General features: G+C 39.2%; 1 protein-coding gene and 1 pseudogene across 1 annotated transcript; both read right to left on the bottom strand.

Annotated features, from left to right (window-relative positions):
* Positions 1-2,042: 2,042 nt before the first annotated feature.
* Positions 2,043-25,196, bottom strand: LOC124612399 (epidermal growth factor receptor). Its single transcript, XM_047140580.1, has 17 exons — positions 24,865-25,196; positions 22,729-23,054; positions 18,962-19,159; positions 18,520-18,821; positions 18,128-18,363; positions 17,355-17,487; positions 16,019-16,295; positions 15,532-15,696; positions 13,689-13,865; positions 13,234-13,367; positions 12,870-13,143; positions 12,288-12,573; positions 10,654-10,884; positions 9,553-9,839; positions 7,656-7,941; positions 5,392-5,562; positions 2,043-3,821 (listed from the first exon to the last, which is right to left on the bottom strand). The coding sequence occupies exons 1-17, from the start codon at positions 25,064-25,066 to the stop codon at positions 3,520-3,522; spliced, it is 3,987 nt and encodes a 1,328-aa protein (XP_046996536.1). The 5' UTR covers positions 25,067-25,196; the 3' UTR covers positions 2,043-3,519.
* On the bottom strand, positions 24,581-24,697 carry LOC124614459 (annotated as a pseudogene).
* Positions 25,197-25,890: the final 694 nt, after the last annotated feature.

A 25,890-nucleotide genomic window follows, 5' to 3' on the forward strand; every position in this document is an offset into this window, starting at 1 on the left:
ACCGTCATCGAACCCATCGTTCTACCATTCCTAGACCGGCAAGGGAACTTGCTGTTCCAACAGGACAATGCACGTCCGCATGTATCCCGTGCCAACCAACGTGCTCTAGAAGGTGTAAGTCAACTACCCTGGCCAGCAAGATCTCCGGATCTGTCCCCCATTGAGCATGTTTGGGACTGGATGAAGCGTCGTCTCACGCGGTCTGCACGTCCAGCACGAACGCTGGTCCGACTGAGGCGCCAGGTGGAAATGGCATGGCAAGCCGTTCCACAGGACTACATCCAGCATCTCTACGATCGTCTCCATGGGAGAATAGCAGCCTGCATTGCTGCGAAAGGTGGATATACACTGTACTAGTGCCGACATTGTGCATGCTCTGTTGCCTGTGTCTATGTGCCTGTGGTTCTGTCAGTGTGATCATGTGATGTATCTGACCCCAGGAATGTGTCAATAAAGTTTCCCCTTCCTGGGACAATGAATTCACGGTGTTCTTATTTCAATTTCCAGGAGTGTATTTTTATTAAACTAATAAGAAAATATCAGAAATGATCAGAAAACTGAAGGTCAGTACAAAAAATTTTGGTTGCAGCAAGATACAAACCAACAACAGATCAGCTGATGTCTTACAAGTCCACAGTCTACTCATTGTGCTATACCAGCCATGACTGCTTAGCACCATGCTTTGCATATTACCATCTCCTGAAAGCTTAACTGTAGATTTGTTATTGACTGAAAGCTTTAATTGTAGATCTTTTATTAACTGGAATTTAATTATAACAAATTGTATCAAGAACATTCCATTTTTTATGAATCTTCAGCATGCCGTTGCCTTGAAACATCATATTTTCTTAATACGCAAATTACAATAATATTTACTCACCAGTATGGGATGTTCACATAATTCTAATATAGCATACTACACAATTAATGACGACTTTTCGAGAGTTCCTGAATTTGCTGATGCTTAAGAATGGCATGTTTACTTATGGGCTTCTAGTGAAAACCAGTATGGTGTACCACGACTCTATACTGAATACAGATGGTGTAAATGTGACATAGGTGGCGTTCTTCCATCTCACTGGTCAATGTTCAACTGCCCGTGTAGAATATCTGACATGCTAGATATTGCTCTAAATATTTGGAAAGACTCCAGATGTATTTTTTTCCATGCTATGACGTCAGAAATGCGACATGCTGAGTGCTCAGTGTTCGATTGCAGGGTTCATGCGCTGACACCTTAGTGAATTCTCATTAGGGGCAGCTGTCCCCACTGCCCCATACTCCTCCCCCCCCCCCCCCCCCTCCTCCACTAACCTGTCAGTGCCCCTGTATCAGTTGCTACCATTAATGTTTTAAATATAATTGCCACTGTTCCCTTATCACTGTCATATCTGCCACAAACATAGCATTTTACTTTTATTTTGAACTCTTACAGTACAAAAATCTTTTGCGTTCAGGATTTAGAGGGTAGGTGGATACATGAAAATGTATCTGTTTCATTCATTAAGTACTGTTATCTGCAAGCACTATTCCAACAGATAGTGGGTACAAAGTAACTGTCACTAAACTGTCAGTCACCAGTGATTTCCAAGTATTAATCTCTTAATCATAAACACTAATGTTCCCTAAGTAAATATCATTGTACAAAAACTTTTCTTGCTGTCTGGTCATAAATCTCCTAAAATTGGAAATAAGCATTTTGAACTCAGTTACTAATGTGTCACAGAACAGTTAGCTGTTTAAAATTCTCATCATAGGATACAATGAAGCTTTCGTCTGAAAAGCTATGAAATTGGAATTGACAGAATTGTACTTCACACTGTAATAACTGCCTGTTGCAGTTCAAGTCCAGGTTGAAATAACAGTTTCAATTTAACTTACATGTTCAATCTATCAAACAGCCTGCTAAGATTTAATTAACTTTTTTGAATACAGGATATCTCATCTCAAATGAATGATTTTGCTGGTTTATCGATGCTGCTTACATTTTACCTTGTGGAGTTTAAAGGGATGTGTGAGCTATTTGGGCAGTAAAAATACTATTTTAAAAATAGGACACTTTATTTCTCCATACACTTTAAAACTTTCAATATTCATTTTATCCCAAATTTGTGGCAGGTGACTTTGTATTTACAACACAAATAATTTTCAGTAAAAAATAAAAAAACACACAGAAATGTCATACTACCAAAATGTTTACAGCTGAAATTATCTATTACAGAATGTTGAACTGCATTCACATGACCTGAAGACACTATTGCGTTTACATTTACAGATCCACATAGTCTGCTAGCAGCAGTTATTTTCTTTGCATTTTGATTGCTTTTGTTCCAAAAAATCTTTTTTTTCTTTTCCTTTTCCTCCTTAATCTGTGATAAAACGAAACTGAGATCCTCCTGCTGAAGTACACTACACCTATTAAATATTTTACTTGTGTTTTACAGTTTCAAAAGGCACTGCAACCTTAACAATTTTACACAAATATTGTACAACTTATTACAAGAATACATTTTTCACATACAACAACATCGATTGTACACATACACACCTTAAATGGCACACTTCACTTCATATACTATATATACTCGAAAACTATATATTTCATATTAACTTCTTTTTTAATTAATATACAAATTATAGATTTCTGTGTATTATACAAATTTCATTTTACATATACAAAATAAACCATAAAATTTACAAGTTTTCTCCCATTCATTGCCAATCTGTATCCATAGTAAGATACACATTTGCGTTAGGCTGACAATATAAAATGAAAGAGAAATAAAATATAAAATCTTCTTAAAAACAAGGTATCACAGATTGAGTACCACATGAAGTGGGGACGGGAGGGGAGCTCAGAGTCTTTCAACTACAAGAAGTTGATCTGTATTTCTGTTGCTCTGTGTATGAAATGTCATTTGTGTGTTCTTGTTTGACACTCTTCCCACAGCTTTGGAATTCAGTAATAGCTAACATAGCCAATATCTACAGATCTTTTGCATTAATGCAACAGATGAGATTTCTTAGAAAATTCACTGCACATTCTTCTAAAGTAAAAGTTCACACACAAAATGGAGTAAATAGTAAAGGTAATTTTTGATTGCAAAACTTTTTGGTTCACTAGAACACTGGAATTTCTTTACTGTTTCATTTTGTACTCAACACACTTCCTAAACGATGATTCTTTGACTGTGAAGATTTGTACAACTGCAAAGGAATGTAATATGTTATTGTTTCCACTTTCTATATTAATCAATCTGAGATTTGGAATTTGTCTTCGCACCCACTTACATGTTTTATAATTGTCAGAATATTTAAGTTTCTTCTTCTCAAAATAGACTCATTCACACATCAAATAACAAGGCACATGCACAGTCCACACTATCTTTCTTCAGAAAATTGGCACAGCAACTGGGAGCCACTCTGTGTTGCGGGAGGAGTGACACAACTGGTCTTCACGACACTGCCCGCCCCTCCTCAGACCAGTGTTCCCTGAGGGTCTGGGAGGGACGGTGACCGTCAGACAGTCGTCTCATTGCGTCGTGCAGGCTTCAGAGGTTGAAGTTCACACTGCTGCAGTCGGTCAAAGTCATTGTAGTATTCGTGATCTGATTCTTCCTCAGATGACTTTTGCTGTAGGACAAACGGCCGCTGAGGATTTGGTCGAGGACCTGTAGTTCCAGTATCTGGTATACCTAGTGTGTTTGGTGCTCCTGTTGCTGCATCATTCACTATGTGGTACTCAGGGTTGTCAACACTTGTTTTTGCAATGAAATTTGGGTATGTTGTTGCAAATCCGCCATTGCACAAATCAGTCGAATCTAGAACAAAGATGACAAACAGTTATTTTATTATGTATAGCACATATAAAACAGTTCTTCTAGTAACCAAAATAGGCTCTTTGTGAGAATGAAAGAAAATTTAAAATACTGTGTCATTCACTGATTTGCTATTGCAAATTATGTACATTTAAAAACTTTTATGTGTGTTTTAAAGTGTGGCCTATAGTTTTGCTTATGAAATTTTTCCTTCATGGTTTAAAGCTGCAGATTAATTATTTTTTTTCCAACATATGTCAAACAAAGGAGACTCCAAGTTGGAATAACAGCATTAGGATCAGGACAGATTGTCAAGCACTGTAAAAATGATCTGTTGAGTTACAGACAGGAACAATGAAATGACTGTAGCATATGTAGCTATCAGCAAAAGTCTTCCACAGCAAAGAAAATATACACACATTCACACCGACAAGCACACCTCGCCGCACACCACTCAGCCGTCACCACTGACAGCTCTGACTGGAATGTGACTGTCATGTTAATAGCAATCTGGAGTGAGGTGGGGAAGGGGGAAGGGCAGCGGGGTATTGAGGGAGGGGGGGGGGGGGACTTGCCTGTGTGTATGTTTTCTTTGGTGAGGAAGGCTTTGGCCCATAGCTACATGCGCAATAGTCTTTTCATTGGGTCTGTCTGCAACTCAGTGGGTCTTCATTATTGTGAGTAACTATCTATCCTATTTCTAACATTGTTGTTATTCCTAAGATATATTTTATTTAGGCATTGCAAATATTTTACACTGTATGCCGAGAGGTCTAACAAACAGCTACTTTGAGATTTCCGTATCATGCAAAATATTTAGTATTCATTTTCTAAGTCTATGCAACCATGGAAGGCAACAGAATCCTGCAGAGTCCTAATGCACGTGTCAATTAAAGGAAATATATTGCATATGAAGCAGCTAAGAATAACAGCACAAAAAATTATGTGGCCTCCTTACATATCATAATTCACTATTGAAGCAAGGTAATAAGTGTAAGTATAAGCATGTGTGACTAGGTGTAAGCAACAAGTTACAGCAGGTGCAACCACCGACTTTACTATTATTGTTCCATCCCCTGACATGAGATAAAGTAATTTTCAACACCTATGGAAAGGACATATCCTTTTATTTATGGGTTCATACTCCAGCAGGAGGAACCTTCAAGTTGTACAGTATTTTGTATTAGAGCAGAGGAAAAGAAATAGTCAGTCAGCAGATACACCCTATATTTTGTTTTTGACTAAATAAATGTTTAAACTTTTAATATAACAGTACATTTTATAATGGATAACAATAAGTACCAGTTTTGAGTATTATGTGCTTCTGGTTAAGTGTAAGGGGTAGATCAAATTTTAATTAGGAATTTCACATTTCAAATATTTTATGTATTTTCAGCTCCTAATATTACAGTAAAATCATTATGATGATTTTCATTTATGCTGTTTTTTCAGTTACATGACAGATTGTCACAGGTAACATGTTTAATACAACTGAAACATTATTTTACTTGTCAGATAAGATGTTAGACATTGTATAGCTTACTAACTTATGTAGAAAACAGTGGATCCCTACCTGTTGACATTTTAGAGTCACTTATGAGGTCAACATAATTAGTTGCACCCTGATTCTGTTGTGGAGATGGCATCAGATAGTCGTCATCATCAAGAGGTAGATCAAGCTTCATGCCGCCAACTTGTGCCTCCCTCTTGTTCTGATCATAGTCATCCTGTAGCCCATCACACTCTGCAAAGGAATGAAATAGATCACATGATACATTTGAAATCAGAGATTAAAATTATACAGGGAGTCTCTAGTATGAGCCATGAGGAACACTGCCTCTGATGTTCTGGCAAATATTTGAAATTTTGTTTTGCAGTGTATAGCTGGAGACAGCCCAACAAACACTGCTCATGTCCTTCCTGTGATGCCCATTGTCAATGTAAAGTGTTGGTTTGTTTCCCATTATGAGTGAAATTATTTTTAAAGTGGAATTTTATGTGCCCATTCAATTGAGTGGACCCAAAATAGTCTAGTGCAATATCTGTTTCATCAGTAAAACACAAAGAACAACCTCTACTCCTGCAGCAACAGCACCACCAGTTGCTGTTCAGTTGCTGCTGGAGTACCAATTATTCTTTGTGCTTTACTCTCCCTTTTAAAACAGATCAATAAAATGAATAGACTTATTTGAGACTGCTCAATCAAATAGGAATGTAAAATTCCACTTCCAAAATGATTTTGCTCATATCAGGAAACAAACCCATGCTTTTCATCAACACTGGGTGTTGTACGAAAGATGTTATGAGCATTATTTGCTTGAGCTGGCTCCATCTACACACTGCAAAAATGAAACTGCAAATATCTGCCAAAACACCAGACAAAATGTTCTGACTAGTCTTAGGGGAGACACCCTGAAGATTTCATCCAGCCTTGTAGTAAATCATGAATTTCGGAGAACATCTGATTGCATAATGTTCTCAGGATGAAACTGTAATTTGCTTCCTTATCAAAAGTATATTTCATCACATGAGTAAATGGAATGCATGGTTTTTTCTTCATTCATTGTTGAAAATTTTTGTGCTGCTGCTATGAAAGTAAGGTTGGCAGCAATAGTTCACAACAGAACCTCATTTTTTTGCTGATGTGGACTGAACATACTAAGCAGTATAAGAATAGAAACTAAATCACTGACTGAAGCCAAATCCACTCTAGGCCAGTTTTTACTCTCTAGTTTATTTCTTTTGTTGTCCACCCATTTCTTGTCATCATATTCTCTACACATAAAAACTCGTGAGCTGTTTCCATGACTCCATAAATGTTAATTTGAACTATTTTTGTCTGTCAGCATGTTGGTTATGCTTTATCTTCCTGTAGTTTATTTTCAAGTTACATTCAAATTTGCTCCATCAATTTTCATCTACAAAAAAGTGGTGGTTCAAGTGCGATACACGAAAATAAATTTTATTTCTTCATTTCTACTCTTTAAAGATGTGAAGGATTCCCTCAAGACTGCTCCAAAGAGTTTAGGTAATATACGCTCAACTTGCCTGAGTCCTATTGTAATTCTAAATTTCTCACTCTTCTGACAAGGTCTAATGGAAGCTTGTAGTGACCCCAGCTCACTGGTCACTCCACACTAACCAGTCAGCAATGTCGCGAATGACCAACGCCGGAAGATTGCCCTCTCCAGTGGCCAGTCAGCCTCTACCTACCGCAGTGTGAGCATCGGAGTGTGTGCGGTTGTCAGAAGCAAGCTATATGTAGTAATCATGTTAATACTGTTGTAGGCTAGTTTGTATTGTAGACGATCGAGGAAATAAGGTATCAGTGCTCTAAAGTGAAGCATACAGTTAATAAATACTTACAAGCTATAGCACTGATCTGTATATTCTTCAGTATACTAATGTTGTATCAATGCATTGTTACAGTTTTTTTATTTATTTACAGATTTTCTGTTTTTGAAGTAACACATTCTGAAAATTGCTTGTGAAGTGGGTAAGCGAGATGCTGTACTGTGTAATAGTATCACAATGCTTTGTTACTGTACATTCCATAATGTACACATTACTAACTGAAGATTAGACTGATAGACCACAATAGTCACAATTTCCTTGCACTTGAGACAAGAGAGACAATGTTATTTTCAGCTTTGTGGAGTGTGTGCTAGTGAAACATATAGCAAAACTGCATTGCTACGAAAGGAGAACATGGAAATAGTTTGCGCAAGATTGTTAGTGGTACGCAGTTGTTCTTACCCCGTGTACCAAGCATCTTGAGTGGGTCACTACAGTATCTAGAGGAGTCGGTAGATGTCGAGTTGCTGCCACTGCTCCCACCTGGGATTCCGTTGTTCGCAGTGCTGGGCTGACACTGTACAGTGGGAATGTGAGCGCCTGCCACATTTTGACCGTAGCACCGCACAAGCTCTCGATCCCAGTTGTGTCTGTTTTGTGGTGTAGGAGACTCTGGCGTCCAGCACTTCGCATCCCCAGGCCCACGACTGTGAGAATGAGGAGCTACATTGGAAACACCCATGGACCCTGCAACTGGATATTCTTCTGCATCACCTACTGATGATGCCGGCTCTGGGCTTTCTGTAGTGGCAGGTAGGTGCTTGTCATCCTGTCAGAATACAAAACAAATTAGTTTTAATATGGGAGGAAACAGAAACAGAAGCTTTATAAAATTATGATCAGAATAACTGAGGAAAAAACCTTGCATCTAATTATAATAAATGAAAAAGGATTTCCAAATTCTTGAATGAAAATCTCAATAAATAGAAATTGTTTTAAGCACATAAAATTCGATATTTATTTAGAAATAGCATTAGCTACTATATAATCCTTCCAGATTATGCCCGATCCTCTTTAAGGCTAGCGTAAAGTAGCTGCCTAAAAAAGTTAACAATATACCTATTCTAAACTTATACCATTTCATTCTCTTTTTGCTTACGTTCTAAACCAGTCATTCTGTGGTTTCACTATTTTTAATCACTGCCACTGCCACCACCACCACCACCACCACCGCCACAGGTATCATTAACTAAGATGATGATGTCACCTAATGACAGGTGAGAAAAGAGGCAATGTGTTTCTATATGTGAGCAACAGTGAAATTTATCATCTTGGTTATCACAAATAGTTGAGCATTTCTTTGAATTTCTTTTTATTTCTGAGGTGAAGGTCAGGGTCAGACCTAATAGGAAAGCTTAATTTGGTGTGAGTTCTCAATGCCCTCAATAAAATGTATAATCTTTGTTTGAGTGTTTGTTCAGAGTATGTTGCAATTTCCAGGCTGTGGTTATGGTGGGACACAGGAACATAGGTCCCACATCCCCGAATACAAAGCAGATTTCAGATATGTATTGACATGAGAATGTGACAGTAGTCCTTCGTTTTTTCTTACAACCATGTTGTCTGTCCATGGCTCTCTCACTGGCTGTTTAGAACTGGCAGCTGACGCACCCCGCTTCATTCCCATCATCTCTCACGGTGAGTGTTGATAATATTGCTGCACAGAAGGTGTAAGTACGCCACTGGCCCCATGTAGGCTTTTACAATCTCCTGCAGAAATTTATACTATTGTTGAATGTTTGTCCAATTTTAAAGTCATTCCAATTCCAACTACAAATGCATTGTGGCAATTTGCAATTTACAATTTAAATATGGCAGACGTTCATAAAAATCCAAGGTACACGATGTATATTCCAGTGGTTAGCAACAATGCAAAATCTGCTTCCCACTCATCACTCCCATCTCCACGTTCATCCTAGTTCTCAGCCTGGTGTTACTGTTTCCCATCCAACCCTTCTGAACTCTTCAAAATGAATCTGCATATGACCTCAATTGCCTTAGCTGCATCCGTAAATGTAAGACAACCCCTATATTAATCTATTACATGCACAAAAAATCATTGAATTCAGCAGCAACAGATCAATCTATGAATGGAAGATGATGCTGTACACTTCATTCATAAATTTGTGAAAAAACCTTGTCTTATAATTGGGTAAATTTGGTACATTATTGTCTATCTATTGATTATGGATAAGCTGATGCATCTAGAAAATTGTTTGTTAGATGAAGAAGAAATATAATACTAAGAATGACTGATAAAACTGCATATTGAACCTTAAGAAAGCTATGATGGTACCATAGTTTATTATACCAGTAAGCAATAGTTTACTACCCCCACCCTTTCATTTCATTAAAAGCATGTTCAGTTATCATAGCTCACCTGCTGAACTGAATATGATGGCAGTTTCATAAATCTGTCACCAGGAATGACAAGAAAACGACCAGGATCTCTTGCCATGTTGGCAAATTCTTCTGCTAATTCCTTGAATGATGGCCTGCTGTCAGCATCCAGAAGCCAGCAACGGATCATGCTCATGTACACCTCAATGGTGCATATGGGCGGCTGAGGAAGTCGCTCACCCTTTTCCAGTAACTCCGGCACATCACGTGCAGCTATATTTTCGTAAGGACGCCCACCATATGTTAACAGCTCCCACACAGTCACACCTGCAAAACACATGGAGTGTTAGAAGTCTCTGGTTCCTTCTAACATTATAAACAGAACATTACAGTAATTTTTTGGATCTGGGTTCATTGTGGAGTTCTCTGTCTACAACGATGGCATTCAAGTTGTTATTATTATTATTATTATTATTATTATAGTCATTTCCAGCAATATTATAATTAGTGCATTAGCAGTGATGTTACATAAGTACTACTACGTGCATAGACCAGCATATGGAAATAACAGAATACCAACACTGTTATTGAGTGTCCAGTTCTTAATTTCTAGTAGTCTTTATCGTGTTTACAATAAGATTCCACTTTTATGTATTCTTTTTAGGTACTCCTTGGCGTTTAAAAAGATGATAATAATAATAATAATAATAATAATTGTACTAATGACTTTCTACAAAGTAGATATACAATGACAGAAGCTATATTTGAAATTTTGTTACTACATGATTACTGCAAAAGATCAACATAAGACAAGTGCCAGCACCAAATACTTTTTAAACCAATATGATTCTTCATGAAGGTATGAAATCTTGTCAAAAGTTGAAACAGTGACCTGTGATGAGATACATATTGGAACTACAAGCAGCACATGATCTTTTTAAATATTAATCATCATTCATTTTTTGACAAGTGTTGGTAAGAAAACGTGAGAAATGGAAAGAAGAATGATTCGCCAGTTTTTAGGACAATGCATCAATAGAAACAGTATTATTAATATCAAATTTATCATCATCATCATCATCATCATTATTATTATTATTATTGCTAAATTGTTATATGTGCAGACATGCTGAGTACCTACCAAATGCCCAAACATCACTCTTATGCGTGAATATTCTGTGTTGGATGCATTCAAGTGCCAACCATTTAATGGGCATCTTTCCTCCAGCTGCTTTGTATTCATCTTCATTGATCCTCAGCAGCTTAGCAAGACCAAAATCTGTAATCTTTACGCAGTTTGGATTCTGTACTAGAACATTCCTTGCTGCCAAATCACGATGAACAAGACGTTTCTCTTCTAAGTAAGCCATACCTGTAATTTGAATTTGTGACAGTTAATTATATAAAAATGGTATTTCACATCATAACATATACTGACAAATGTCCTTATTGTCTCCTCTGTTTTATAAATGCTGTTGTCTCAAATACTAATAAAATGAAATCCTACATAAAAATTGGGAGAAGATGCCAACATCTGCACTTATAAGTGCATTTAAATAAAGCATATATCACTGAATTAATTTCTATTCCCAGGGTACTATCCTTAAATGTAAATTGTATTTTGGTGGAGGTTTGTCAGTAATTTTTGTAGCCCGTGTCTGTCACCATATCCTTAACACTGACTTCAGTAGAACCATCACATGTTCCACTACTGACAAGAGCCATTGAGGAGATGGTATGTACTACTATTCATATAAAAAAAACACACATGTGAAGTACAGTGCTTTAAATCTCTAAACTATCAATTATAACATGATCATGAAAGACGATATTCTATTTGTCAGATCATTGGCCCTTATCTCGAGTGTCAGAACTAATAATAAATGTTAAGTGTAGAACAGTGTAAATTTAACCGCTGCAAAATATGACAACTGAAAATGGAAAGGAAATGCAGAAGACAGGAAAAAATGTAGAAACTTTTCACACAAAAACTATTCCAATTTCAATTCCTGTTTCAGCAACTGGTAATTATTTAATTTTGAAATGTTAATGACATTTTAGTGCAAAGGGAACTCATTTCAAAACTGACATAACTTTCATTTTATGCCATAAAAATAAAATGGGTTTTTCTTACACTGTGCACTGTTTTAAGGTTACTTTCAAATACGAGTGGCTTCACAAATGCAGAAACTACTTGTGTATCAATCTCCTGACTTCTGTGTTAGCATATTTTTTAGAAGCTTCAAGTGGAACAGAACAGGCTCTGACAGAAATGGTGTAACCATAGCACATGGCACCTCTTAATGACTTCACAAGACACCTGATGAATTTTTTGTGTCAGCACATCCTTGTGACATGTGACATGTCTTTAATTGTAATTCTGATTAGCACAGTCCTTCCCTAAATTAAGTTTCTTGTGGTTCCTCTGAAGCAAGTAATCAAAAAAATTAGAAGGTAAATTCCGCTTCTATCATCAAAACTTTATCAGTTACTTATCATTTATGCAGTCAACCACAACACTTATATTGCCAATGAGAGATGTTACAAGTAATTCTCAATGTAGTTTGAGAGGATGCACTGGTAAAATCAAACAGATGGAGAATATGTGGATCCTTAAACTTTCTCAAATCTTTCATAGTGATCCCTCACAAAAGCGATAATGTGCAAGTACAGATCTAATGAAAGAACATGTAGAAAATTTTGGGTCTTTATCTTAATTGGTAAAGAAAGAAAGAAGAAAACATTAACATAATTCTATAAAATTTTCATACAAACCTCTGGCAATCTGTGTGCACCACGTCAGCAGAGGTTTAGAACCAATACGATCCCTGTTGTTGCGCACATAATCAAGCAAACAACCCAATGGCATCAGTTGTGTCACAAGCATCATTTGTTGAGCTAAACAAACTGCAAGCAGTTGCAACAAGTTTGGATGCTCAACTGATGCCATGATGTATGCTTCTTCCAGAAAATCCTTGTTTGTATTTGCACCTGTCCCTTCACGCAATACTTTTATTGCTACAGGAATTTTTGTGTTTTCACCTTCTGGTACCCATACTCCCTGCAAGCAAAACAGTTTTATAGGCAATTTAATTAATTACTTTCTTAACTGTTCTCAACTTGTAATTCATCCACTTTACTTGAGCATCAGGCACATTGATAATCACTGGGGGCATCATTTTGACATAATCACAGTTTTAATCTATGGGACAGATCTAAAACATCTTTAAAATACAAAGAAGCAAAATATATTGTTTTTCATAAAACAACAACTCTTTGTTGAAGTGTGGGTTTGATTTTCACTATTTTTATAGATCACAATAAAAGTGATATTAAATTCCTGAGCACATTTAGTACCTTATAAACTGTTCCAAATGCTCCATATCCAAGAACGCCCCCTCTCCTCATCTCTGCCTCTTTTATAATTCTAAGCTTTGCAAGGTTTGGTTTGACACTTGTGGGACTGAGAGGTTCATTATCCTCCAACATAACTCTCGTCATTTTCACTGTATCTTCTTTTGCTTTTGTCTTTTTTCGCCACACATATACTATAACTGTCACAAATACTAGGACAATAATGACAAAAATGGTAAATGCAGTAATGATTGTTGTCCATGGCACAGCTTGAGTTCTGTGAAAACGGAAAAAAAAAACATTTGAGTTAGCTATATTTAAATTTTATACTAGTGCAAAAATAACATTCTTAAATCATCATACATACTTGTAAGGTGACAAGATCCCTGGGTTTGAAGAACAGTAAGGATCTTGTCCATCAGGAAAGACTTTATGAGAACGTTCTGGAGGGCATGTTTCTGTGCAGTTGAATTGTGTTGTATTATCTGTGGAACTTTCATCCTGGAACAGGAAAGAAGGCAGATTTTCAGTGAGGTGAAACACAAAATTCAGAACTGCATAATTATGTTACTCTTTAGAATCATCACTTCTAATTTTTTTCATTTTTTAAAATATTGTTTCAGAGGCCAATTACTGTATTTTCAGTTTTGATTATCACTGTCAGTCCATAACACATGTATTAAGTGTTGCATCAGATAAGCCTAATTATTAACTTCCACAAAAGTTACATTCTATTGTAAACAGAATACCTCCATAATTTATTTAGAAAATTTCCTGACTGGATAATAAATCATAAGAAAGTGTTAATGTGTCAGCACTCACAATGTACAGCTTGTAGCCATTGCAACGGATGCAGTCAGCAGCAGTGGGACCAGTGCATCCCCGGCACTCCTTTGCACATGGCTCACACACATGCCGTGTATCATCCGGATAGTGGTCTGGAGGGCATTCTTCCTCACATTGTTCACCACGTTTGTATTCTTTGCACTCTTGACACACCTGTGAACAAAAATTAATTGGTGGTTACAAAAATGTTAAAGGCTACAGCTGTGTTCCCACCAACAGACACAGTATATTTAATCTCTGAAAAATATATTTTTACTGTTTATCACAGCACTGAGATGTTAATATTTTCCTAGAAAACAACTAATGTCATATGTATTAAAAATGTACAAATATACTTCATCCAATAAATTGGATGCCTGATTTCATATGTACAGTATCACAAATTTTCTTGTTTCGAAAATCATACTTCAGGAAATACCCGTAAGAGGATAAAGGGTTGCGCTTCCAAAACTGTGAACTCAGTGGAGCACACTGTTGAACTTTGTAATATCGTGGGAAAGCAATGAATAAGTTGAAACTTACAAACAGGTTGAAACTGTATGTCAGGTCGCGACCTAATGCAGGGCCTTGCCTATAGCTGGTAATAGCATTGCCCAGAAAAGACAAGTTTCTGGGTTCAAGCCCTGGGGCAGCAAACATTTTTAATCTCTCAGGAAGTTCTAGAACAGCACTCACTCTGGTGCAGAGTAAAAGGTTCATTCTGCAATGAATGAGTTTTGAGTGTACCAGTCTCTGCTACCCATGTTCTAGGCTTTACGCACAGGTGAAAATAATTCCATGGTATAATACATTACATAAAACAGTACACACACGGAACAAAGAACTTATTTTCTGACACAGCTTATGCTTTGTATTTTGTGTGCTATCCGTTTACTGATGCCCTCGTGACTTTGGAACTACTTAAAAATTGGAAACCAAAGGGCACAATTTGCGTCACATCAGAAACTTTGTTCATAGCTTTAAAGAGTAATGCATTGACAATAATGATGTTGTTGTTGTTGTTACATGTGAGGAAAGAGACTCTTTCGGTGACATAATGTTTCAAACACAAAGAATTCACCACCACCACCACCACCACCACCACCACCACTACGAACTATGACAACAACAACAACAACAACAACAACAGCGGCAATGATTAAACCAAGTCATGTTTGTTCTATGTTCATGTATTTTGCCCTGTCTTCCCTTTTATTTGGCTGACCAGTCTTCTTCCTCCTTTGTATTGCCTTATACTACTGCAGTCACTTAAAAGTTCTTGTTTCTTTCAAAACTGTCTTACATTATTTTCCATTTGTTCCTGTATTTCAGTGTATCTTAATTCACATTAAATGTGTGTCATTCTTTCTTTGTATTTTAATTTGTCTTCTTATGCAGTAATATGCAGCCTGGTCTCAGAAATCTCATCTCTGCACTTTCTGTCCATTCAGTCTGTCTTTTAGTAAACATCCAACATTCATATACATACATGCACACATGTCTGTGCTTCCATTACTTTATATAGTGTAGGCAATGTATTTCTTCTGCTACTTTTAAAATGCCTTTTGATGGTACCACAAACCTTTAACTCAACCATTATTTGATATGAACATAAAATACCCCCAAGATTTGTTGGCTGTTGCCAAGTAATTAGTAGTGGGAGACATACTATGGTATTGGGAGACTGTATGGATACTTGGGACATTAAAAGCATAAATGCGAATATGCATAATCATTTAAAAACTAATATCATAATCTATTTCTCACTACTTTTTTAAAAGGAAACACACACACGCACACACACACACACACAGATGTACACCTGTGTGTAGCAACTTACCTGTTCATGGAAGCCATAACTCGTACACTTCTTGCACCGTGGATGACAGTGTCGGCAAATGGCTTTGCCTGCCAGAGTAGCCAGTGAGCTACCCTGTATGTTTGAGATAACCCATTCATGGTAAAAGCCTTCTGGGCAGGACTCATTGCTTGATAGACATTTACCCTACAATGAAAATGTTAACAGTCAAAATTGTGCTCATAGTATCCTTAGAGGACTTCGTTAAACACTGGGAAAAAAATTTGTGTGTCCATATGCATTCCTTGGACTGATCTAAGTATGCTCCCCTCTCTTATCATGTTCTAAAGTGTTTCCCATGAATTTTTTTTTTTTTTAGAAAAAGTTATGAATACATTAATATCAGAATAACTAAATACTGAATTACATTTATGACCTTTGTATTTATTGAGTGATAATGAAGAATGATTTACGACTAAGCCCAAGGAGAACTAGGTAAAATTTGTTTGTAACATAGCTTTATACTCACCACAGTGAAGTCAGCTGTGACTACTGCTTTTTCACAGGAATTGCAGCCAAGCTTTCCTACATAGTTCCCAGGACCAGTGCAGCCTTCAACACAATTTGAATGACATGGTTTGCATTCCCCATCTGCAGCGTACTTGCTCTTTGGACAACTCTGTACACAGAATGGCCCATCACGTACGTTCTTGCATGCTTGACAGTGATCAGGCCCTGGCCCATGGCATGTAAACCTACATTCATCATGGCAGCGTTTGCACAGTTTTGGGCCTGCTTCATAGATCCTGTAAAACAAGTGTTGTTCAAATTGTTACTAAGCTTTTTGAAAAACGAGGTGCCATATTTTAATGTGTTTGGGTGGGGAGGAAGAGGGAGGAAGAGGGGGAGGGGGGGGGGGTGTAGATTCAGAGCTGTCACGTTATTCAAATATGGTTGTAAGAACAGCTGTAACCAATTCCATTGTAACAGTATCACATTTCTAAAAATTAAGCCTCTGCCAGCTGTTGAACTTATGAACTGTTGAAGCAAAAATGCAAGATTTCCTTAAAAACTAGTACATATAAAAGAAAACCATTTTCAAATTTTTGTGTGGGAACAAATGTAATAATCTGTAAGAGACTAAATATCTTGTCACTTGTTTAAGATTTTTCTGTACATTCCATTATCCCTCCTCCCAATCACACTACTTAAAAAAAGTAAGTAAAGCAGCTAATTATGGATAACAATCTATGTTCATACTCTGCTTTCTTTCAGATTCAGAAAAGGAAAATGCTGTTGCCACAAAACAAACTCTTTCCTCAAAAACAGAAGTGTGTAGAATAAAGGAAGAAAAAGGGGGGAACAAGTTTACTAGCAGATGTCAATTGTAAATCTCTGACAATTATACCCATCCATCCTGGTGAATTGCCAGAAAAATCATTAAACAACTGTTGACCACAGATCCTGAGATGAAACCCAACAATTAATGCATTAAAAACAAATCTGTTTGTAAATGATAAACTATTCCATATAATATGCCAATGTAGAAAGAATGCATACAGTAAGTAGAAAAATTAACTTCCTTTACTCTCAGGAAGAAATTAGTTTGATCGTTCATTTCTTTTACTTTAAACACCTATAGTAGCAAAGAGCAAGTACATTTTGCTTCCTTTGTCAAAACATAATATTCTACATTTTATTTGAATTTTTTAAAACTTTCTTTATGTTTTCCAAAAATCTATGTCTTAGATACACAGTGGCACAATGAACTTCACATGCAGAATAATCTTAACAAAATTGCAGTTGTTTCTCTTGGTTATATACTGGAAAGAAATAAGTCAGAATTAATCCATCATGCCACTTACATTGGTTTCACACTGCAATTCTCAAGGCATAGATCATCAAGCTGAAAATGTGCACAAGACAAACACTGGTTTGGACCAGGACCCCAGCATCCTTCACTTGTACACTCAGCATCACACACTTGCTTCTCTCGTGCTAAAAATAATAGTAAATATACATTATTAGCTGTGTGTAGCTACAATTGTTGTAAGACAAAAATAATATTCAATTTTCAACATTTATATTTCATTATTACGTGGGAGAACAATTACCAGTATTTGAAGGTTAGAACTTTGAACTGGGACTCTCTCTCTCTCTCTCTCTCTCTCTCTCTCTCTCTCTCTCTCTCTCTGTGTGTGTGTGTGTGTGTGTGTGTGTGTGTGTGTGTGTGTAAGTCACATAACGATTTTTTTAAAAGTAAAATGAAAGTTTCTCTCTTTATGACTGTATAAAGCCTTATTTGTAGAAGTGTGTTTGGTTTTATTTAAAGCATTTTCAATGGTCAGGTTTTTGGCTCCTACGTTAATACGCAGGTGTTTGATTTTTAGCACACTACACTGCATTGCATTGACACACAGTATATTCTCATATGCCTCAAACACTAAAAGGTTATTTCTGATTTTAGGTAAATACTCTTTTCTTATAACAAGACATTCAGTGAACAGAGCAAATTCATTCATTAAATTTTTCTTCTTTCACCCTTATCTTTCCAAAATATGATGAAACAATGTACATCTTCATCAAGTACTCTTTTATTTAAAAATTTTTTGCATCAAATTATATGTTTTCTACTTACCACAGTCACTCTCATTTTTGTTATTCTTGACTTCCACAGAATGTTCTCTTGATTTTTTCACTCTTGACCAATCAATCCCATTTGCAAAACACAAATCTTTATTTTCCAAGATGAAGATGGCACCTGAATTGACCTTCTTCAGTGACTTCAAGCCAAGTGATTTAAGAGAGGACTTTACTATATACAGTGATGAAAAATACTCAGTCAGTGTTCGTCCACCAATAACTTCCAGATTCCTGTTAAAAGCAAAAATATAATTATATGGTTAGAAGACAATATTGTTCAGCAGTACTCGAGTTACTCCAACAGTTGTGGTTTAACATTTAACTTGAACTAAAGGATAACAATGTTCAGTTCTGAATCAAATGTATGAAAAAGTTAGGATAACATACCTAAAGTAAGAGAGGTCCACAAAATCAGGATGACTGCCCTGTATGTTCAGGAATCCTGTAATTTCTCGCAGTGTACTAAAGACTTCCAATTCACTTGGGTGCATAGGTTTATAACGATCACCAAAGGTGTAATTTGGAAATATTTGTTGAAAACCAGTGAAGGTACCATCCAGAATAGATACTGATCCTTCAATAATAGTACAATTCTGAAATTTCCTAATGTTTCCAGAATGTATTGATTGTTCACCTTCACATTTCTTTGGACAGGGACCCTCACACAAAACACATTCACCATTCTCTGCCTGTAAGAAGAAGAGCCACACATCAAAAAAGTCCTAAAATTCATGCCTCTCAATGAAGATCCACCAGTACACAATCTTATAGCTTGAAATCACATCATACTCATTCTGTATTTTGTAGTAGTGGCTGAATAACAATTCACCTTTTTATTTGGGGGACAGCTTCTAACACAAGCACCATTATCTTTCAGGAGATGATCAGGGCATTTCTTCACACAAGTGGCACCATAAGCGTATTTTCCATTTGGGTTTTTCTCCCACGAGTAAGTACTGGGATTGTACTTTTGCATTGGCGGGCATTCTTCTGTGCACACACCATCGTCATAAAAATTCTTGCATGCCTATACAAAAGGAAAGATATAATAGCGTTATGAGAAATCCTATACTTGATGTAAGATTTGTTTCAAATGGTGCAGGACTATAAGAGTTTTTGTAACATGTTTGCAAACCCATGATTAGTTATTACACTAAGCATCAAATAATGACATTACTTCACAGTTAATTTTCTCTCTGAGTCCAGATCACCAAAAATAGTCTTTAGTGAATAATGATTTATTTACCTCATACACTTATAAGAAGATTACGATACAGGAGATACGTCAAAAATCAGCAATACAATTAAGTTCTATAAACTTACAGCTAAAGGAGATTGAGCAGTATACTAAAGTTCATTCACTGACAGAAAAAAAATCCCAAAAACAAGAAATAATTAAATAATTAGTGTAGAGTATTGAAATTTTAGGAATACATTTGTCTGAGTAACATATTTAAGTGTTTAATGTCGCAAGCTCAAAGGTTAACGTAGGCTTGAGAAAAGCCATTGCAAATGTGAAATACTGGTACATTAATAACCTATACTTGATGTAAGATTTGTTTCAAAGAACAACATGTTGAATGCTAGGTAGAGTTCCATACCTGTTGGAGATGCTTTGACAATGCAGGGACACTTAATGCTGGTCACGGGCGATAATGTAGTTGTCAACCGATCATGTCCAATATGTGCTGGATTGGAGACAGATCAGGTGATCGAGCAGGCCAGGGCAACATGTCAACACACTGTAGAGTGTGCTACAATAGTGTTGTGTGAGAGAACATTATCCTGCTGGAAAACACCTTGTGAAATGCTGTTCACAGATGGCAGCACAACAGGTCGAATCGCCACACCAATGTACAGATTTGCAGTCAGGGTGCATGAGGTAACCGTGACAGTGCTCCTGTTGTCAAACTAAATTGCACCCTAGATAACAACTGCAGCTCCTGTGTGTCTAGCATGCAGACAGGTCGGTTGCAGGCACTGTCATGGCCTCCATCTGACCAGCACATGGCCATCACTGGCACTGACGGAGAACCAGCGTCTGTCAGGAAACACAACAGACTTCCTCCTGCCCTCCAATAAGCTCTCACTTGACACCACTGAAGTTGCAAATGGTGGTGATTTGGGGTCAGTGGAATTCATGGTATATGGTTTCTAGTGCAGACCTGCGCTTGAAGTAACCTATTTGTAACAGTTTGTGGTGTCACTGTGGTTCCAACTGCTGTTCGAATCGCTGCAGCTGATGCAGTACGGTGCTGCTCTACCGTACTCTGAACACGACAGTCTTCCCTCTCAATAGTGCCACGTGGCCATCCAGAGCTCAATCTTTTTGTGACTGTACCTTCCCGTGACCACTGCTGCCAGCAATAGTGTGCAGGGACTAAATTCCTGCTGAGTCTTTCCCCAGTATCGCAGAACGAATATCCAGATTCCTGTAGCCCCATTACATGACCTCGTTCGAACTCAAATAGGTGTCGATAGTGACGTCTTTGTCATCTTAAAGGTTTTATAGCCCAACATCAACTCACTATATCCAATCTCACTACCGTTTCAGTGCACATTTAGAGCAAACTTGATTTCTCAGAGACTGGTGTGAAATTTGAATAGACATCATGTTTCAGATGTAGAAATAAACCTACTAACTTTCATTTATCTCATATATCTGCTTCTTGATCTAGGATTTTTTTCTATCATTTGAGAATAAAGTCATATGGTCGTGACACCCTGCTTAATTTATCAGATTATCATTCATGAACCCCCCCCCCCCCCCCCACCCCCATTGAGTAGTAACATTTCTGTATCAGCGCTTCATCTAATTTCTTTCTCAGTACACCTAGCTTTTTGGTCAGAAGGTCATCATGTTTTAGCTCAGGAGTCTCCAAACTTTTTAGTCCGCGCGCGGGCCACATTGACTCCTCCACGAAGTCATAAGGGCCAAGATCTATCTAGTGGGATTAAAGCACCCATGCACTCCATGATCGCCGTAATGTAAGGCTAAAGGAAAGATGAAATCGCAAAAATCTAAGGTTGTAGAAATAGCTAGCACTGAAACGAACTACGATTTTTATTTAATTACATAATTTTGATTGGTGGATGTACCTGACCGATATTCTGGCGTATTGTATCCTGGCGAATTTCACCGACAAACAAGTATGTCATTGCACATTCTGTATGTATTTTACAACATAATCAAAAGAAAGTGAAACCTCGCTTAAGAAGCATCTTCCATAACGATTGAGGAAATACGGAAGCGTCCGATCCCGCCCGTCTGCTTTGACCCATGACGTCACAAATATGGCGGAAACAAAAACACACACACACACTTTCCACAAGAAGCCTAATGACACTAACGGGACAAGCGCGGGAAATGGGGTGTTTTGGGTGGGGGGGAGGGGGGGGGCAAACTAAATATAAACAAATTTAGACGCCTTGCGTAGCTACAACGTGTAAGTGAAGACAGCCATGCATGAATACCCACCCACCTCCCCAGGGGTCGTAACCCCTGCAACCCATAGAAGATAAAGATGCTTCAGTAGCTGATTAGTGTTTTTTGTCTTTTTTTAAAAAAAATCTCACGGGATAGAACGAACAGATCAGAAAGATAAATATAATAAACTAAAACAGAAATTGGAGGAAACAGATAATTAAAATAAGTAATAAGCGTTTTTAAATTTTAAAAAAATCTCACGAGATAGAACGAACAGATCAGAAAAGCAAATAAAATAAGATAAAACAGAACTGGAGGCAGCCACACTCAAACCAAACTCCGCGCCGTCATGACGTCACACACAACACCCTTACGTCACGGGTCAAAGCCGACGCGTGGGATCGGACGCTTCTGTCGACCCACGATTGATTACTAAGGCTAGTCGCCGAAGTGGCGTCCATTTGAAAGACTTGCACCAGACTCGTGAGTAGAATAAAATGCAAAGAATTTTTTTACTTAAAATTTTTTCGCCAAACTAGTCTGTTAACCGGCATTTTTTTTTTCACTATCGCACGGGGAATGGTCCGTCTGTTTATTGTGGATAGCCACAAGTTTAACCATGACCTTCCGCTTTGTAAAGATAGAGCTCCGACAATGTCGCGGTGTATTAGTCGCGATAGGCGTCGAAACTCAATTGTTGGCAGTATAGGTCATCATCATCAGTTATCTGCTATATTAGCAGGTCCTTTTCCTCTCCACTTTCTGCGATCCATTGCTTCCTTCTTAAGGCTGTTGTATGTTGTACCGTCCATCATGTCATCCAGTATCTGCAATCTTTCCCTTCCTCGCTTCCTTTTCCCTTCTACATAACAGTATAGGTACCACCTCAAATATTTGGGGGGGACCGGTTACCGGGGATGTCCGGCCAGCTAACGCGAGCCGGTTTGCCGGCCCTCGCGGGCCGGTTTTGGCCCGCGGGCCGTAGTTTGGAGACCCCTGTTTTGGCTTATTGAATATTTCCAAGATCATACACTGAAGAGTCTGGGCATATAATTTTAATCGATAATGTTTTTTATGCTGTTATTGATGTCATCGGTACGTCCACCCTCTAGAGAAGCGGTATCGCACTGTTTACTAATGCTAATACGGCGGCTGGGCCGAGTACTTACGAGGCAGTCGCTCTGCTTGGGCCCGGTGCAGCCGCCGGCGCAGAAGAGGTGGCAGCACTCGCGAGGGTTGGTGCCGAAACAGCGGCCCTGGAAGCACTGCGGGCTGCAGTTCACCTTGGAGAAGCGCTGGCAGTTGTGCGGGCCTTCGCCCCAGCAGCCACGCTCGCAGCTCGCGTCGCATGGCGTGCACTCGCGTGCCGGCGACGTGAAGTTGTACTCGTACACCAGTGTGCAGTTGGTGCCCGTGATGATCTCGTCCCACACGATCGTGCGGATGTGGCACAGGTTGTAGTTGTTGATGATGCCCACGCTACCGGCCAGGATGTCTGCGGGACGCGCACACAAATTATTCTCACTACACCCTCTTCTAACATCAATTATATAGGCCAATTATACAGAGCGCTGAAAGACCGAGGCCCTCTCTACTTCGACCTTCATCAGTTATTTTGCTCCCCAAATAGCAAAACTCCTTTACTACTTTAAGTGTCTCATTTCCTAATCTAATTCCCTCAGCATCACCCGAGTTAACTCGACTACATTCCATTATCCTCGTTTTGCTTTTGTTGATGTTCATCTTATATCCTCCTTTCAAGACACTGTCCATTCCGTTCAACTGCTCTTCCAAGTCCTTTGCTGTCTCTGATAGAATTACAATGTCGCAACAGGCAATTCATTATGAAAACAGAAAAATCTACGCCAGTGAACATACAGTCCCTAAGTTAAAATATTCTTTACGTGTATATATTTCAATAAGACAATTTTTCACACTGAAAAATTAAATTCCTTTTAATGTCAACTACTTCTCTTATGCTAATGTGTGTGAAATCTTATATGACTTAACTGCTAAGGTCATCAGTCCCTAAGCTTACACACTGCTTAACCTAAATTATCCTAAGGACAAACACACACACACACACATGCCCGAGGGAGGACTCGAACCTCCGCCGGGACAACCCGCACAGTCCATGACTGCAGCGCTGAGACCGCTCGGCTAATCCCGCGCGGCCACTCTTATGCTAATTTCCTGGGTTATAGAGAAATCATCAGGACACAATCTGCGCCCGAAAAAATAGAAGTAAATCGGCAGTGTTCTATTCAGTGGAGCATCAGGGGGAGGTTCCCTTTTTAATGTTAATATTAGAACACCTTTACTTAGGAGTAATACTGATGAGTGCAGACTCTAGTAGAGTAATAAGTGAAAGCTAACATACAAACAGAGAAAGAAAAGCATCGACTGAATAGTGAACAATGTATAACAACACAGGCATCAGAAACGTGGAAAACATGTACGGTTAACAAATAATGCTCGGTAGTCCTCTTGTTTTTTGATGAGAAAACGTGCTGGGTTGTCACTTTCGAAAATCACAAACAAGGAGACAAAAAAATAGTGGTGATGGAGAACACAGGTGCAGAGGAAATAAAATCTCTCGACTTAACAACAGTTGGGCACATTGTTCGACTTGAAGACAGCAAAAGGTTAAAGAAAATTTTTGTGAGAGGTATACCTCTTAAAAGAAGAAAAGGGGAAGTTGGGAAAGCAAAAGGCAAAGTGGAAGGAAGAGGACAGGGTAATTAGAGACAGACAGCAAGCTCAGATTGGGGGAGGAAATGTACAGCACCTTTCTCAAAGGAGTCACCCTGACATTTAAAAGCACTCCGTCTTCAGGCTACGAGCAGCCTACCGGGACCATCCGACCGCCGTGTCATCCTCAGAGGAGGTTGCGGATAGGAGGGGCGTGTGGTCAGCACACCGCTCTCCCGGGCGATATGATGGTATTCTTGACCGAAGCCGCTACTATTCGGTTGAGTAGCTCCTCAATTGGCATCACGAGGCTGAGTGCACCCCGAAAAATGGCAACAGCGCATGGCGGCTGGATGGTCACCCACCCAAGTGCCGGCCACGCCCAACAGCGCTTAACTTCGGTGATCTCACGGGAACCGGTGTATCCACTGTGGCAAGGCCGTTGCCGGGGAACCTGACATTTGCCATAGCGATTTGGGGAAACCATGGAAGATGTAAATCCGGGTGACCGGACGGGGATTTGAAAAGTCCTTCCGTAGGCGAGTCTCGTGTCTTAGGCTCCCTAGTGAGAAAGGAGATGTAAGGAAAATGTCTGCCAGAGAGGGCAGGCTTACCTCTGAGCGCAGGCATCTCGAGCGAGTGCATCTTGGAGAGGACGACCATGAGGGCGAACTGCTCCTGGTGCACGTTGACCTGGAAGAGCGAGCGGCCGCGGATGATCTGCAGCTCGGGCAGGACGATGCGGCGCACGTCGACATGCGAGATGAGCACGTAGCCGGTGACCTCGCGGATGCTGCTGAGGAAGCTCAGGTCCATGCCCTCGTCCTGCACCCACGTCAGCTCCAGGTTGCCGTCCACGTACGTGCAGTTGGTGTACCGCTCGCGCAGGTTGCGGTAGTGGTGCTCGCGGTTCGACGGCACCGACAGACGCCCGTTGGTGCCGATGCAGACTGCGGAGCACACACAAACAAAACGCCGTGTTATTCTCCGGCGAACGACAGCGACGAAGCAGACAGCGGCCAATAGCCCGCGTAGCTTGGGGGGAGCAGCATTCTTTCGAGCCTGTAAAATTACAATGGATGCATCGTCATCAATTAACGACAGCATTTATGGAAGATCCTCACATATAGGAGCGTATCAGCAGGTTCATCTTTCTAGATACGTAGGAATCAAATTCCATCTGCGCGAAGGTAACAAAGAATCTGGCTGTCTTACACTGGGTGACATTTCGATGTCTACGGAAAAGCAAACGAGGTACAGATAACAGTGAAAGATATGTACCGATTTTCACGCAAACCAATCTGCGTCTACATACGTGCTCTGCTAACCACTGTGCATGCATGGCAGAGGATTGTATGTATGTTGTATGTTAACCGGGGACCTAGAAACGACGGAGACGCTCCGTCCCCGCCGAAGCCACAATGGTCCACAACCCCACGACGACTGCTGCAGTCCACTTCACCACGACGACTACTGCAGTCCACTTCACCCCTCCGCCGCGCCCCATACCGAACCCACGGTTGTTGTGCGGTTCGCCCCCCCCGCCCCCCCCCCCCCCCAAGGGAACGTTTCACACCAGACGAGTGTAACCGTTATGTTTGCGTGGTAGATTAATGACGGTGTACGCGTACGTGGAGAAC

Source organism: Schistocerca americana, chromosome 4, assembly GCF_021461395.2.
Source record: "Schistocerca americana isolate TAMUIC-IGC-003095 chromosome 4, iqSchAmer2.1, whole genome shotgun sequence".
NCBI lineage: Eukaryota > Metazoa > Arthropoda > Insecta > Orthoptera > Acrididae > Schistocerca > Schistocerca americana.